The following is an 18,091-nucleotide window of genomic DNA, read 5'->3' on the forward strand; positions in this document are numbered from 1 at the left end:
CACGAATGAGTTTTGGGGGACACGTGAGGTTTTTGGATGATTACAACAATGTAGGCTGATTATATATTGACTTCCGGCTGAGTGTTGAGCTTCCGGTTGACTGCATCAACACGCAAAGTAACAGTTGCAACTTTTGATAGGCTGCAGCGACTTTCTGTGGACTTCTGGCTAGCAGGGTTGCCAGATCTAAATTGCGGAAAGTAGCGAGCTGAGGGCCAAAAAGTAGCGAATTTGTAATAGGAGTAGCCCAATTTTTTTTAGTGAATGATATGGGTTTCAAAGTAATATATTTTGATACATAGAGTACACTACACGATGTTAATTGTTTTATTAATATTATTTCTGCACATACACACACACATTATATATATATATATATATATATATATATATATATATATATATATATATATATATATATATATATATATATATATATATATATATATATAACTGAAAACTCACACCCCAGAAGTGACTCGAACCCATACTCCCACAACTGGTATGTACAGGGACGCCTTAATCCGCTTGACCATCACGACCGGACATAAGGAAGTGATAGCCGAGGCTATATGAACCACTTCCCCGCCGGCACTCGGATGGTAATCTTGGGCATAGCATTTTATCAAATCACCTCATTCTTTGGGGCACACGTGAGGAACACAAATGCAAACAAGCCTGAATGGTCCCCAGGACTATATACAACTGAAAACTCACACCCCAGAAGTGACTCGAACCCATACTCCCACAACTGGTATGTACAGGGACGCCTTAATCCGCTTGACCATCACGACCGGACATAAGGAAGTGATAGCCGAGGCTATATGAACCACTTCCCCGCCGGCACTCGGATGGTAATCTTGGGCATAGCATTTTATCAAATCACCTCATTCTTTGGGGCACACGTGAGGAACACAAATGCAAACAAGCCTGAATGGTCCCCAGGACTATATACAACTGAAAACTCACACCCCAGAAGTGACTCGAACCCATACTCCCACAACTGGTATGTACAGGGACGCCTTAATCCGCTTGACCATCACGACCGGACATAAGGAAGTGATAGCCGAGGCTATATGAACCACTTCCCCGCCGGCACTCGGATGGTAATCTTGGGCATAGCATTTCTTGGGCATAATCTTGGGCATAGTCTGGTCGTGATGGTCAAGCGGATTAAGGCGTCCCTGTACATACCAGTTGTGGGAGTATGGGTTCGAGTCACTTCTGGGGTGTGAGTTTTCAGTTGTATATAGTCCTGGGGACCATTCAGGCTTGTTTGCATTTGTGTTCCTCACGTGTGCCCCAAAGAATGAGGTGATTTGGTAAAATGCTATGCCCAAGATTAACTATCCGAGTGCCGGCGGGGGAGTGGTTCATATAGCCTCGGCTATCACCTTCATTATGTCCGGTCGTGATGGTCAAGTGGATTAAGGCGTCCTTGTACATACCAGTTGCGTTGCTTCTGGGAGTATGGGTTCGAGTCACTTCTGGGGTGTGAGTTTTCAGTTGCATATTAGTCCTGGGGACCATTCAGGCTTGTTCGCATTTGTGTTCCTCACGTGTGCCCCAAAGAATGAGGTGATTTGGATAAAATGCTATGCCCAAGATTAACTATCCGAGTGCCGGCGGTGGAGTGGTTCAATATAGCCTCGGCTATCACCTTCATTATGTCCGGTCGTGATGGTCAAGTGGATTAAGGCGTCCTTGTACATACCAGTTGCGTTGCTTCTGGGAGTATGGGTTCGAGTCACTTCTGGGGTGTGAGTTTTCAGTTGCATATAGTCCTGGGGACCATTCAGGCTTGTTCGCATTTGTGTTCCTCACGTGTGCCCCAAAGAATGAGGTGATTTGATAAAATGCTATGCCCAAGATTACCATCCGAGTGCCGGCGGGGAAGTGGTTCATATAGCCTCGGCTATCACTTCCTTATGTCCGGTCGTGATGGTCAAGCGGATTAAGGCGTCCCTGTACATACCAGTTGTGGGAGTATGGGTTCGAGTCACTTCTGGGGTGTGAGTTTTCAGTTGTATATAGTCCTGGGGACCATTCAGGCTTGTTTGCATATATATATATATATATATATATATATATATATATATATATATATATATATATTGATTTTTTGCCGCCAGAGGTGGATAGTTCATTAAGCATCCCCTATTCAACCAGTGAGTGGTGGTTTATTGTGCACCCCGAACCCCGACCAGTTGTGTAAGCGGACCCCGACCAGTTGTGTAACTGCAAGCCTGGCATGAACGAACCGACAATAAACATACTTGAACTTGAAATGGACTTCAAAGTTTTTTCGGTAGCTTTATTTCCTTAGTTTCCGAGCTGTTTTCTTTACCGTGTATGTTGTAATAAACTATTCCTATATTTACAGTTGTTTCTCCCTGTGAAGATTATTAAACAATGGTGATTATAAGGGCGCGGAAGTTCAGCCTGGCCAGGGCCGCCAGCAGCCCTTGGGCCCGCCCCGGCAGCTCCCAGTCTTTAATTTGGCACCTTTGTGGCACCTTGGTATAAGCCTAACATGTATATATACACTGGCTGCCTGTCCCCCTACACAATGATTTATTATTACCTATTATTTTATCGTTTAATTTAAATATTAAATAAAATAATTTATTTAATTATTATAGTAAGTACTTAATAATTTAATAATAAGTAGTAAGTAAATAAAAATAATTAAAAATACAGTTTAGTCATAGGAGATTCCTAGATGGAATTCACTACCAAATTTCGATATATCCAAGTATTTTTAGTTAACCACTTGGGCTGGACGGTAGAGCGAACGGTCTCGTTTCCTTACAGGTCCGCGTTCAATCCCCGACCGCCCAAGAGGTTGGGCACCATTCCTTTCCCCCGTTCCATCTCAAATCCGTATCCTGATCCCTTCCGAGTGCTATATAGTCGTAATGGCTTGGCGCTTTCACTTGATAGTTCCCCCACCCCCCTGAATAATATTACGAGAGCAGTATTTACGGGCTATTCATGCCCGTGCCACCTCTTGGGTGGCTTAATCTTCATCAATCGAGAGCAGTACGTCCTAACCAGACGTTATATGATGATATCCTGAACAGTTGATAAATAAAAGTAATTGCGGAACTCCAGTTATCTAATACTTATCATAAACGGTATAAAACCTTATCATAAGCCAAGGGATTTGTAGATCAGTGTTTAAAGGGAATTCGGAAGTAATAATAACACAGCTGATGCCATCTGTCGGCAGAAGAGAACACTATCAACTAGGCTGGTCAACTAGTGGCCATAAGATACAGCTTACGCCATCTGTTGACATCAAATTACACTTATAACAAATTACCCTACAAAATACAACTAACGCCATCTGTTGCTTTTCCAACGCACTATAAATAGCCAAACAGCAACCCATAAGGCGGGTTGTTGTGCTCGGGTAGGAGGTTCCAAGCTCCGCCACAAGATGGTATGAGGTGCATAATAAATAAAATGGTGGCATATCATTGGTAGAAACTCTTTGTTGACATTCACACAACAGCCAATCACAGGAAGGGATCAGCTAAAGGCTCCATCCACTTAATAAATCATCTTTATTCAGCACACCATCCTTGCTTATGACATTTTGCTTCAACTTTAATCTACTTAAAAAGTGAAATGTTAAGTATTTAAAAGTATTAATATAGTGATAATTAAATACTGCAGGATGTAACGAGTGTTACAGAAACACTTTCCTGGCTACCTAACTAGAGACGTTATTATTGGGGGTTGCCTTGACACAAATAATGATACACTGCTCTGCCCTCTTATTCGAGTAAATTATTCAGTTAGATGGAGATTTGTCAGGTGCAAAACAGAAATTGTTGTTCTTTTTCACAACAACCTTGTTGTTGTGCACAAGGACCTATTTCTTAGTTTAAATTTTATTCATAAAAGAGTGTTGGTATTCTCCGCAACAGCCAATCACAGGAAGGTATTTCTGGAAGCTCGGTCTCCTTATGGACTCAGCACATCGCTCTAGCTCATGGCTCTCTGTTTCATCTCTTGTATATACAAACTATGACTTTTTTCGATTACTGTTATAATTAATAATATGAGATATAAAACATTTTACACAAAATGGCTAAATTCTGCCAATAAATGGACTTTGTCTGGTATCTTGGTTATCTTAAGATGATTTCGGGACTTTTTAGTGTCCCCGCGGCCCGGTCCTCGACCAGGCCACCACCCCCAGGAAGCAGCCCGTGACAGCTGACTAACACCCAGGTACCTATTTTACTGCTAGGTAACAGGAGCATAGGGTGAAAGAAACTCTGCCCAATGTTTCTCGCCGGCGCCTGGGATCGAACCTGGGACCACAGGATCACAAGTCCAGTGTGCTGTCCGCTGGGCCGACCGGCTCCAGAAGTCTCATACATACACCAATTTATTACCATTCATCCATTATTAATTTCAAATGTAATGTATACTGTCTAGATTTTTTCCTCTCGCCATTACTTGATGCAATATTTGAAAGTTGTCTATTTATTTATCGATCTATCTATTATCTTGTACTTATATTTACAAGTTTCTGTGCTTGGAAGAAAACTGCATTGAATTGGGGCTAATTTATTAAATAATATTATTTAGTATTAATTAATATTTACAATTATTATTAATTACAATTATTTATAGCTTAGTTACTTTCATGTAACTCGCAATCGTACATTCTTAACATTAATAGCCCAAATTAGCACATCTTGCTTTTAAATTAGCCCAAAAAGTAGCAAGTAGCGAAATTAAAAATTTGGGAGCGCGGGGCTCTCAAAAGTAGCCCAATTCGCTATTTGTAGCCCAATCTGGCAACACTGCTCGCTAGTTATGTTGGTTTCTGGCTAGTTGTAGCGTCTTCTGGCTAGTTGTAGCAGCTTCTTGCTAGTTGTAGCAGCGTCTGTCTAGTTGTAGTGTCTACTGGCTAGCTGTAGCGTCGCTAGTTGTGAGGCTTCTGGCTAATTATGTCGGACACTGGCTAGTTGTGTCGCTTTCTGGCTAGTTGTAGCGACTTGCGCCGGCTGCAGTGACTCCCACCTGACTTAGAACATACAATAATCAGGCTCTAGAGTGTAACTCTTCTGTGTACCGCCACTTGGATTGGTCTAGCACAATGTTCAGTTTCTCACAAGTCTCGACAGCATCAACAGGAGCGGAAGAAGCGTCGGCCCCTGTAAGGGCAGCAGCAGCAGCACCAGCAGACGCAGCAGGAAAAACAATAACAGCAGACATAGGCGCAGCAGAGGACCTAAGCTGAACACAGCCTGTTGATAGAGATAAGGCAAGGATTATTGGCCGTATTTTGTACTAGGCGATTGCCTGTCTGTCATTGTTTTCTTGACCATCTACAGTATACATATGTATATGTTTCACGTTTATGCCCGTCCATATATCTGACCACTTATATATCCGCCCAGTCTATATATTCGTTCAGCCGTCTGTCTACCCGTCTATGAATTCGATTGTTACGTATGTCTACAATGTCCGTACCTGAGTGATTAAGATTAACAATATACTCACACAAAATGTAAGAATTGCGTCGATAATGTCCATAAAGATACTGATGTTCCCCATGACGAAGGTCAGCATGTGGTAGACCAAGTGAAGGGTATCCTGTCCAGAGGGAGCGGGGAGGAGCAGGTGGTTAGCGGAGTGTGTGGGAGAGGGGATGTAGTTTGTCTCTACCCCTCCCCATCTATCTCAACTCTTCCCTCCCTTCTCTTAATTTATCCCTAGCTTCCCCATCTATATCCCTTCTCATTATATCCCCCCTTCTAATCTCTCTCCACCTCCTCATCTCTCTTCTCCATCACTTTTCCATATCTATCTCCGCCTTACCCTCCCCTCCCTCATCTATCTCATCTTTCCCCTGCTGACCCCCTTCCTTCCCCTCACTACTTCCTCACCGCGCTATTATACTCACGCGTACAGCAGCAATACGGTGTGGTGAAGGAGAGAAGGCGCCAGGCGGACCGAGGCGTACCCCAAGTGGAGCAGGTAGTCCAGCTGTGAACACAAGGCTTGGATCACACACTGTGAACACCTCTAAGTGTTCTTCACTACCTACGAACCATCAGTTTTAGAGCGTCGTTACCTTCCGTATCACCAAGTCAGGTGTTTCCATAATGTGTCCACTACACCAGGTGTGCAAATGCGACATTTCGTTTACATAAGAACACACACATGTCATATGTAGATCATCGTCCGGGAAAGTTCCAACAGGTGTTCCTTCTGCACTAGAACAATGGTCTTCATTTATTTCAACCAAATATCATATAAACATATACCAGAGAATATATCTACAATATATTCATCATATTTACGTTTTAAAATATGGTTTGCAGTACTTTTAGATAAATATTTCGCCAAGTCTTGTGCATGATAAGTGGGTATGTATTTGATAAACAAAAATATGCAATTGCAGAAGCAAATTTTGAAAAATGGTGTTATATAATGGAAAGGATGGAATAAATAATGTTTAATTTACAAGTGTCAGGTGAAATTTAAATATAGCCATCAAGTCAATTGCTGACGATAGCCTAACAAGGTTGTAATATTGTGATGTGATATCTATCATTCTGAGCACAGCCCCCGATAAAGCCCATTCTACACACAGCATACGGTATAACATAATCCAAATACTTCCAGTACATATTGGAATATATATATATATATATATATATATATATATATATATATATATATATATATATATATTATATATATATATATATATATTATTATATTATATATATATATATATATATATATATATATATATATATATATATATATATATTATTATATATATATATATATATATATATATATATATATATATATATATATATATATATATATATATATATAATATATAATTTCTTCATAAAAGAACTATTTACCCCCCCAAAAAATATTTAAATTCACCGTATATTTTCAAATATAACCTTAATAACAATATTATAAACCGTCCATCTGGGTATATTTTATATGTAGAAATATTTGCAAAACAGTTTCGTAACCTGAACAAAGGAAAATTTCCTAGGAACGCGGCGGTTCGTACAGAACACCCAGAAGGGTCGTCTTCCCGCGCCGCTGGACGCCATGTCGTGGTCAGAGGCAGGCAACACCAGCACTTATTGTCCTTGTCGTCGGCTCCTTCCTTGACTGCCTCCCTTCCAGCACCTCCATCCTTGCCAAGACATCACTCCGGTCCTCCGCGCTCTGCAACGTAAGCCCTTCTTTGAGTATATCAATTAACTGAGCTTCTTTTGCGTTCGTTTCCGTATCTTCCGCAGCTTTCTAATTGTTCTCATTTTTGTGCTACGTGAGAAGTGGACAATCAGTCCTTGCCTGGCCACCTCTCTGACCCCACCCACGTCCAGAGAGTTCATAGTAAAGAAAGGAAGGAAGGAATTTGGGAAACACAGGTTCTAGTGAACTGTTGTGATATATATTTTCTCAGAACAGTTGCAGTTTGTATGTTTCACCAGTGCGATTTACAGTAACTAGATGACGCTAATGAAGTTTGGTTTTTCAGATGATCGGTTAGTGGGGTCATATTTTTTTATACATGAGGTACATCTGCATTTGTGCAGCTGCCCTAGACTATATGAAGTGGAGTACAGTGTGTCAAAAAAGCGAACTACGTGATGCTAAAAAATCCCCATCACACAGGATGATTAGTCATTTAGAGGCATGTGATAGGCAGTCTGCACTGGCAGACTCTGGGTGCATTATGAGGATATCATCAACACAAGAGTGTATAAGGCAGCAGTGGTAATAAAAGTCCCCATCTCGCAGGATGGTTAGTCATACATGGCAGGCCATATGTTCAGTAGCCTGCACTGGCAAATTTTGTGTGCAATATGAGGATAGCCTCAAGAATATGAGAGTGAATAAAGTAATTGCAAAGCTCCAGGTACCTCATGCCAACTGGTCTGAAAGGTCTAATAACTGGGCATTCGGTGATGTAGTGTGGGAGATCATGCCGCAGTTCCTGCTCACAGAGTTTGCACCTGGAGTGCTCAGGATTGGGAGATCGTCACCTGTAGCCACCTGCCACAGGTAACGGTAACCCAACATTGATCCTTGCAACCACTGTGTCGCACAGTCTGGTGGACGTTTTGTGCTGCCCATAGATATAGGTTTCAGATCTGAACAAATCATAGCTTTTAATACTAGTACTTTCAGGTCGTTGGGAGTCTAATTTATTTCCTATCAGACCTGAGTGTTTGGACCAATACAGTTTTGACAGTAGAGATGGGAATACCTAGATTTAATTCAACTTCATCTTTGTTGCACACTAATTTGGCTGCAATGTCTGTCTCATTTTGATGGGTTATATTTATGTGTGAAGGTATCCATATAAAAGAGATTCGAGACCCTTTACTCTGTGCAGCAATTAGATCATTTATAATTGGTAGTATGAGGTTCTTGCTGTCGATCTTCCAGAAGTTTTCGATTGCTTGAAGAGCAGACTTTGAATCACAAAATATTATTCCTCCTCCAATGGTTTTTAGTGTACTGATAGCTAGTTGTAATACTGTTAGTTCTGCTTGTGTGGAGGTCAGCCAGTTGTTTAACCCGACACTGACAGTCTTTGTGCAAATATTATTTCTATAAAACCTACATGCTGCTGCAGTCCGTCCAGTAGAGGATTGGACTGAGCCGTCGGTGTAGACACAGTGCTCGTGAGATCTTAAGTTCTCGATGGAGGAGGCAATTGTTTCCAGTGTAACAGCTTGAGAAGAGCAAGATTCTCATTATCTTTCTTGGTGACAGGTGTGTATGATACTTAAATGGTGGGGTACAGATAAAGAGGAATATCAGAGACAGGTAGATTACACTTAAAAGGAATGTTGAGTTTAATGAGATTGTAGGCATTTTTTCTCAGCCATTTATCATAAAAGGAGTGAGTTGGTATGTCGGCACTAGTCAATAGGGTGTTAACAGCACTAATGGGGTCATTAAAGCATTGTTCATTGCTCTAGTCCAGTCTGTATGTAACAACTAAACGACATGAATCCTTGACATGATCGTTTTTTTATTTCTAAGATTTTTAAGCCTTAAATTATACCGATATCAATTTTTTTTAAAAACATCTTTTCTCGAAAATTAATCGTGAGAGCTATAAAGATGACGCTAGTACATTTTTAGGGTATTTTTTAGGCTACCTAAGCCGAAGTCCTGACATTCGAGATTAAACCGGTTGATGTAGAGGATTATTCATGAAAGTACCAAGCTGTGAGAGTACCAAAGTATAACATTATCGCTCCCTGAAACTAGTTTCTGGTGGTGCATTATGTGACATTTTTTTGTCCTTGGTGTATATCAAGCTTCAGAACCGTTGGTTCAAATGTTATCCTTTCCAGCCATTTTAATGTGTTGGAGGTTTCTACGCAACACTAGGTATCAACGTAATAGGCTCTGTACCCCCAAAAGTGTAAAGCTGAGATAAGTTACATCTGTGTCACTGATAATGACTCCACTCCCCCGCCACTCCATCTAACAAAATGCGTTTTGATGCATATATTCCAAACTTCAATATGGGATTAAGGACACTTCTCGACATATATTCATATCCAGAAATGTATATGTACGACTTTTTCTGAATTATCAGTTGATCCTAAACTGATACTACAAGGTACGAGTATTTATAATTTTCCGACAATAGCCTATCTCCTGATTAAAAAAATTCAATACGTTTATAGGAATGAATGAACAAATATTTATATCAAGAAATAATTTTTGTTTGATTATTAAAAATACATCATGCATTTTATCTATATTTTATTATACATTATTGTATTTATGTATAAATATATTTACAATAAGTTATTAATTACACAATGAAATTACAATAAACGTGAGAAAATCTTTGGAACAAGTCGGGGGATCGACCCAGCATTCTGCTGCAAAGTTTTCTCAAGATATTAATTATTTCTAAGAGCGGGAACTGGCTGCGTTGTTTGTTGCTGGTTGTATCAGACTTTTCTTGTCTGGTCCAGTAGTTTGCTGGTTGCATCAACCATTTTTCTGGATGCTTCAGTCTTTTTCTGCTGTTTGACGTTGGGTTTGACCACCTTAATTAAGACTTTTATGGACAGCGTTTCGGTTCCCGAAGTTAAGAATAATCTGCCAAAATTGGCTGAACGTATATATGAATATCTGTACACCCTATAGTTACTATAGTTAATACACCCAGTTACTCTAAACAAATAATTTCATTAAATAGCTTAAGAACTAATATCACAAAATGAGAAATATGCAATCATCTGTTCCCATCATTCCTTTCACCCCGTCCCATCCCAAATCCTCATCCTGACCCCCCTTCCGAGGGTTGTATAGTCGTAATGGCTTGGCATTTTCTCCTGATAATTCCCTTCCCCTGTCCCCTTCACGTTAACAACCTCCCGTTACTAATTCATATACATATTTACAGAGTATTTATGGGGACCTGGCACGCGCACTACCGACACACTCACAAGAAATTAAAAGTATCACAACTGGAAGTAAAAGTATTAAAAGTAACCACAACTCTCACTATTCAATTCTGGTTGTAATACTTTTAATCTGGACGAAGGTATGTTGGTAGTGAGCATATATGTGGGGTGGGGAAGGCCACAGAAGTGAGTTCAGTCTCATCGTATTGCTAAACAAAATTTATTCATGGAATCCTAACTGTGAGGATGTTGTCTGATGCTCAGTGGCTTCAGTCTCGAATTCGTGTTTCAAGATCAAGGGTTCGTTGGGGCCGCGAGACGCGCTGAATTTGTTTTCAATGATCTATGGGCGGCAGTCTGGGTGCCGTGCAATTGTGCTACTGTACGTGCGTGTGTGTGTTTGAGCAGACCATCCTCAAAGCACTGACTAAATGCTAGTTAATACAGTAGCCTGTTTATCAATGAAAACACTTTACTCGTGAACTTTTGAACTTTTGAATTGAATTTGAATTTTGTGACTCACAACCGTTTACATTCGAACTTATCTCGCATAATGCTTCGCTCAATTCACTTGAATGTGGCTTACATCGATAAATGCTTTTCCCCATGTGCTTAAAATACAAATTATTGGCAACAGAATCAAACCACCTAATCTAACCTAGGCCTAATTGTGCAGAAAACTATAATATAAAATAATATTAATCTATATTTTAAGAAAACGCCGTTTTCGAAAACACAATACGGAAAGAAGTGATGAATGCCCTTATGATTGGTCGTACGCGCTATAATGTCTTTGTTAGGCCATTTTGAACTAGAATAAGATACTTATTCTTTCCCTGGCACTTAAATCACACTCCCACTTGTTCCACTTACACTCTCCCTGACCCTTGAATGCGGCGAGATCATCCTCAGACACACAGGTTAGGGTCATGTGGTTGAGTGCACGCTGAGTGGCACAACACGGAACTCGTGGCTTCATGATAGCTGGGTAGATCTTCATCCCACCTGTTAGAAACCACCTGAACGATGGGAAGCGGAGAGCCTGCCTTTACTGCTCGGCTGGAGTGACGGTGATGGCGCTTTATGTGGTTGTGAATCATAGTAGCGACAGCTTGTGTCGAAGATGGCCGCTCTGTAGCCAAAGATACAGCAGACTGGAAGAGAGGTTTTGAGTTGGTGCAGGTGGTGCTTGGAGAGTTATTGGCAGGTGACTGCGGTGGTGGTGTTGGCAGTAGCGTTGCTAGTAGGGGAGACTGTGGTAGAGGTGGCGGGGTTTATCGTCGGGGAGGAGAGGCTGGGAGACGGTGGAGTGGGTACGGAAGATGAGAGACGTACAGACAATCCACAAAAGTTAATGGCGTCTTGCTCTGTGTATCCGCTAGGATGAAGAGAGGCTGGCTGGTGCTCAACGGTCATCCTGGGAATAAAGTGTGGTTATTAGGCAAAACTACGATATTTTGTTATGGAGAGAGATTAATTTCACCCAAGTAATACTAACAGTATATCTTCATAATTTGCAGACAATCTATTGTATTTACTCTTTTTCACTTGTTTACTCACTCCCTCACCCAGTCAATAACTCCCTCTATTATCATTCACCCAGGTACTCAACACTCACTCACCTGGAAGCATAGAAGTCGCGTCTCCAGGCAGCTTTGTAAGGAGGTGGAGGATCGCAGCTGTCTGCAGGACTACTCTCCTTCCGTTTCACCTTCAGACTTGCTGTCACCAGCACTGCACACAGCACCAGCACGCTCCCTAGGGAAGTGAGGTAAGGAGGAAGGAAAACATGAAGGAGGGGAAACGTGAGATAAATCAATATTTACATGAAAATGTGTAACAACATATATAGATACTAAATGTTGCAAAGACATTATTGAGATATCAGGTAGATACAATTGACTAGAATACGATATCTGACAGATTCAAGATATACATGATAAGTAATTGATAAGTAAAAGACATATATTATATTAACAATGCACATATACAAGAAAGTCAAACAGACAGACACACACACACACACACACACACACACACACACACACACACACACACACACACACACACACACACACACACACACACACACACACACACACACACACACACACACACAAGCCACCTACCACCAAATGTGAAGCATGTGTATGCGAGTATGGGCATGTCTCCATCAATAATCAAGATGCTTCCAGCGACCACCACTACCAGGGAGAGGGATATGACTGCACATATTGTCGTCGCCTGTATGGGTTACATGTATTATTTAATTTCCAATATATTACGGGTTATGTAAAGCGGGTTAAGGGCGATGTATAAGTTGTATAAAGCGGGGTTAGGGCGGTGTATGAGTTGTACTTACCTAGTTGTGCTTGCAGGGGTTGAGCTCTGGCTCTTTGGTCCCGCCTCTCAACTGTCGAGTTGTGATAGGCTTTGTGGTCAGTCCATCCTCTCTAACGTTCACAACCCCACTAAATCTGTATACTAAATTGCCCGAACTTAACCTAACCTAGGCTCCACGAATAGAAAACACGTCAATTATGCGAACCGCTATAATTGACTTTTGGGAATTTTATACGTCAAAATGCTATGACGTATTCGAGAAGACAGGTTGGGATGAGTACTCACCTAATTGTGCTTGCGGAGGTTGAGCTTTGGCTCTTTGGTCCCGCCTCTCAACTGCCAAAGCTGAGCGAAGCTGTGTTGCTGTATCATCTAAAAGTTCTGAGCTGACGGCCGAACTTATGTTTCCTAATGTTGTATATGACTGACACAGTCAAAATAGCCCAGTCATACTAAACAAATCCACAAGGGCCGTGACGAGGATTCGAACCTACGTCCGAGAACATCCCAGACGCTGCCTTAATCGACTGAGCTATACGACATGATATAAAAATTGCAACCGGGGAAATCATCTTGATTTACCAACGGATTTTGTTCATTTGATGCATCACGCTATTGTGATTTCTGTGTGTAACTCAGTCATACTGTTTACAATGTATGTTCCTATACTCCACCAGTCGCCATCTGAAGTCTGAGAATATATACGCATTTCCAATTTAATTTACCCTTCTTTGCCATGGTGTTGAGCTAAAATATTGTCTACCTTTAGAAGGTTATTAAGGCCATGGCACTTGCTACTGACCAGCCGACGACCGGGCCGCGGGGACGCTAAGCCCCGGAAGCACTTCAAGGTAACCTCAAGGTAAGGTAGCCAGTAAGTTTACTTAAAGTAAACTCGTTGTTATACACCAAGAAGAGTGGGTGCATCGTGTGTGTACACTTACCTAGTTGTACTCACCTAGTTGAGCTTGCGGGGTCGAGCATTTGCTCCTAAGCCCCAGCCTCCCCTTTTTCGACCACAGTAATGAAGTGACACTCTTCACTAGTTTTTATATTGACATGTAAAGCTGTGTCTCGAGTATTCCACTTATTTTCGACTCTTAGACTGAAAAAGTTCTTTCTGACATCTCTAGTGACTTATCTGCGTTTCCAGTTTCCAATTAAGTCCTTTCATTATATTGTAACTTAATTTGTACATTGCTTCTATGTATATCTCTCTTTGTCATTCCCTCCTTAGTATCTTGTACATCGTTATCATCTCTGCCCTATTCCTTCTTTCGTGTGTGTGTGTGTGTGTGTGTGTGTGTGTGTGTGTGTGTGTGTGTGTGTGTGTGTGTGTGTGTATTCACCTATTTGTGCTTGTGAGGGTTGAGCTCTGCTCTTTCGGCCCGCCTCTCAACTGTCAATCAACAACTGATACAGTCAACTGAGCAACAGTCAATCACTGTTGCTGTTACTAACTACTAGTAACAGCAACAGTGTGTGTGTGTGTGTGTGTGTGTGTGTGTGTGTGTGTGTGTGTGTGTGTGTGTGTGTGTGTGTGTGTGTGTGTGTGTGTGTGTGATAGAGAGAGAAGGGACAAAGCGAGCACTCAGACTTACTCGTAACTGATATGGTTCAGTCTGTCCTCTCCGCCACTCAAGCATTGTGGCCATGCGGAGGAAAGTATCCCTCAGTGGCAGCAGTCGTCGCTATATAGTCTCTCACGCCCAGGTCTGCGTAGTAAAAGTTGCTACAGCTGTCGCTCTCTGTGGCACTGGACGTTCGTGGTGCACGTATTGCACTTGCACCCCAGGTTATGTTGTCTCTGTAAAGAAATAAGGTACACGGGATGTTCAGGTGTATAAAGTTTAATATTCCTTCGTGGTGATGCTATATTATTCATTGCATCATATTTTCGTTACTTTCACATTCTTGTACTATATATTTTTTCTTGTACGTGATTTATTAAAGAGTATATTTGTTGGGATTTTTTGAGGGGGTTTGGTGTTGGCCCAAGACCCATCAACTGCGGGAAGGTTTTACGAAGCCCTGAGCACATTATGTGCCTCTGTAACCCTTTGCACTACCGCCCACAAGATGGGTATGGGGTGCATAATAAATGAACTAAACTAACGAAGCCCACAATGATGGCTTACTGGCCAACCAGCAGTCACCTGTGCACCTGTAGAAACTACAGTAAACTCTTATTGTATTTACACCGAGAGATTAGTTACATGTCTCGTATATAAATATCCTTGTGGCGTTTCCACAGTGAGGGCCTTAAGGCTATCAACCACTGGAGGGTTATTCATACCACCACAACAGCAGGTAAATATAATGTAACTGAGGTACCATATGTTACCTATCGTACGTTACGGCTCGTGATCCTACAGCAGCCAAACTTTAATAAGTCTAGGGATACGACACAACTGCTGTTCTCAATAGCGAATCACCAGTATAACCCCTTAATGGGTAAAGAGCATAAAATAGAATCTTCATAGGACTGAAGAATAAAGACTAAGCATATATATAATTTATATTAAATAAATCTCAAAGGCAAACAGATGATTATATGGTCACAATATATATCACATTAAAAATATCACTGTAACTTCCAGACATTAAATCAATACTAAGAATAATTATATGGCTAGAACAAAAGAATGACTTAACTCCAAGATGATATCTCCCTGGTTTCTGCTCAGCTACTGAACTACAATATGCGAGTCAAAAAACACATTGCCTTGCCCCCGCGAATAAATTGCCAAAGTTACAATATTTATTATTTCAACAATGGAGCAATACATTGTGACAAGAGTAATCTTAAACTAACTTAATGAATAATTAGTACATATTGATATAGACAACAAAGCAATTGTTTCTTTACATAGTAATTAAAATATGCATACAGAAAGAAATAATGGCATGCACACCCAGCAACGGACGATCCCACGACAATTTGCCAGATACAGTTCACTCAATTATTATTTCACTCTGTTACCCACTTATGATCACATATAAATCATTAGTTCCCGTGGGAAAACTGATCACACAAAGAAATAAACAATCATTCCCACGATACGCTGGGCCTAACGCCAACACTGTAACATGAATGTGCATTTGCATAGAACATATAAGTATAACAATATACATGCTTGTAATTTACATACAATTATAAATGTACATATTAATATATTCACTTACGTATCTTATAAGGGTACGTAACACCATATACACTGAGTAGCGGGGTATATATATATATATATAGCTCTTGGGCTCGTCCAAATCAAATCAGATTCATAAAGCGAAGAGCACTGCACGGGGATAGTGTAGCGAAGATTTGCTTTAGTACGAGAAAAAGTGCCAGAGCTTCATAGTAAGCTCTGGTACTAAGTGCAACTCTGGTTGTAAGTACAAAAAATTTTTGGCCTTGGGTAGAGTATACGTCAAAATGCAACGTTCTATTAGAAGGACGGGTTGAATATACAGCAATATCCCCCCCCCCCCACCCATAAGAAAACCGCCTACCTGTGGGTATTTTTTTATATCAGGCCTAGTCCACTGGAGAGGCAGTAGAAGGTCCCACCGTCGTCGCCGCCTGCTGGATGATATACTCAATCCACTCTGCAAGTCTGCGCCAGCAAGCGACATGATTTTCTCAGGAAGTGGGACGCCAAATCAACCGATTAGATAACGATTTGTTACACATTTCTGCCCTTACGCTTCATCATTTAGGTCATTGACTGAAGATTAGGGATAAGTTGTCTCAGTGTTAGTAGGTCAGCGTGCACACTTGAGATTGTCGTGGTGAAATGCTTGACATCATGATTTTTGTTTTGTAACACTCTCTTGGTAGCCTAAACCCGTGCAAATGGTATCTTTTACAAAGGCACCTTGTCAACCTTTACAGTGGCTGTTTCTAACTGGATATTAATATATACAATGGAAAAATGCTGTTTTTCGGTGTATATATCCTGGTATTTGGCAAAGTTTTAAAGTTTGTATGCCAGAATTACCGATCCAAAGTCTGTATATCCTGCAAGCCTAATACAGTACTTTTACCCCGAATAAACTGTATACACGCTCTTAAAATTGTGGGTAAACTCAATTATAAATGTTCATTAATTTCGAATACAGTTTTGAAATTGATTTGATTAACTTATAGGCCTACCCTGCTGTGTTTGTGAAGTGATCAACTTTTGTTAAGTACAAATACACTTTTGTTAGTCCGACAAGACTGTTTGAACCCATATTAGAAACGAAACATAAAACAACAGTCCCAAAAATATTTGACAATTACCAATAGTACCGTACAAAAAAAATGTGATACTAAAATGCAATAGTTTACCAATTAGGCAGTTTCTTAACCCATTTTCCGAGATGTGAGAATCGATAATAATTTACCATACCAAACAACATTGTCTTGCCAACCAGTCTATTGAGATCGGTGTCAGCTAGGCCTGACCTTAACCTTCTTTCTCCACGTATAAGCAAGTACTCAGGCTAATCTCTCAAGATTTGATAAAGGCCTTACACGGGAGATATATTATCTTCAATACCGTTAGTTTATTTGGTGCTTCTTCTCGTTAGCCCTAAAATGATTCAGTTTCCAATGCTTTTGTTTACATTAATTAGTATTCAGTTTGTATGCAAAAATTCGAGCGTACAAATGTGGATGCATTTGGTGTGAGTATGGGTGGGTGTTGCATCACCTAGCAACACTCTGGATTCGTTATGTCGGGGACAGGAAGACTGCATATATATTTTTTTGTGCTTTAGGCTTGTATCTAGGTTCGCCAAGGTGGAACTACTGACCATCCCCAGGATGCAAGTCTGCAACGGTTGTCTACCTCCCGGGTATCTATCTATTGCTAGGTGAACAGAGGCATTAGGTGGAAGGAGCCGTACCCAACCATTTCTGTCTCCCCCCTTCCCTTGGATTGTGGGTCTATAACGAAGCCTATATGTTATATATAGGTGTTATGAATGTTATAAGTGGGTAGGCGGTTCCACGGGCTTATAACCCTGTGAGGTGAAAGCCTCTGCTGTTCAATGCACTAGATTTATAGTGACCACAACGCAGCAGTTGCTGTGCCAGGTAAGTCCACTACGGGCTCACCATAGCCCGTGCTACTTGCCCCGCTCCTGTGCCAGGTAAGTTACGGGCTCACCATAGCCCGTGCTACTTGGAACTTCTTCCGAGTAGCTTAATCTATAACAACAACAACAGCAGCAGTTGCAACATCAGGATCTGCGGGTTGGTACAAGAATTCAACCAACTACGAACTACTTATTTTGGTGAAAGGGAACAGTAC

At 41.0% G+C, this 18,091-nt stretch overlaps 1 protein-coding gene across 2 annotated transcripts; it reads right to left on the reverse strand.

Moving 5' to 3' along the window:
- Positions 1-9,781: 9,781 nt before the first annotated feature.
- Positions 9,782-17,828, reverse strand: LOC123775039 (uncharacterized). Of its 2 annotated transcripts, XM_045769815.2 has the most exons (5): positions 16,305-17,828; positions 14,396-14,601; positions 12,581-12,695; positions 12,074-12,209; positions 9,782-11,868 (listed from the first exon to the last, which is right to left on the reverse strand). In XM_045769815.2, the coding sequence occupies exons 2-5, from the start codon at positions 14,447-14,449 to the stop codon at positions 11,649-11,651; spliced, it is 525 nt and encodes a 174-aa protein (XP_045625771.2). In that variant the 5' UTR covers positions 14,450-14,601; positions 16,305-17,828; the 3' UTR covers positions 9,782-11,648. The 2 variants fall into 2 exon arrangements, with proteins under 2 accessions (XP_045625771.2, XP_069175472.1); XM_069319371.1 differs by lacking the exon at positions 16,305-17,828 and having other exon boundaries at positions 14,396-15,478.
- Between the last annotated feature and the right edge of the window lie 263 nt (positions 17,829-18,091).

This window comes from Procambarus clarkii, chromosome 92 (genome assembly GCF_040958095.1).
Source record: "Procambarus clarkii isolate CNS0578487 chromosome 92, FALCON_Pclarkii_2.0, whole genome shotgun sequence".
NCBI classification, from domain to species: domain Eukaryota; kingdom Metazoa; phylum Arthropoda; class Malacostraca; order Decapoda; family Cambaridae; genus Procambarus; species Procambarus clarkii.

Bases quoted from the DNA above. Each gene is read 5' to 3' on its own strand.
- LOC123775039 (XM_045769815.2), bottom strand. From the start codon at position 14,449: ATGGCCACAATGCTTGAGTGGCGGAGAGGACAGACTGAACCATATCAG. The intron at 12,696-14,395 runs GTAAGTCTGAGT...TAACCCATACAG, and splicing joins CTGAACCATATCAGTTACGA to GCGACGACAATATGTGCAGT. The intron at 11,869-12,073 runs GTGAGTGAGTGT...CTTTATTCCCAG, and splicing joins CGCGACTTCTATGCTTCCAG to GATGACCGTTGAGCACCAGC.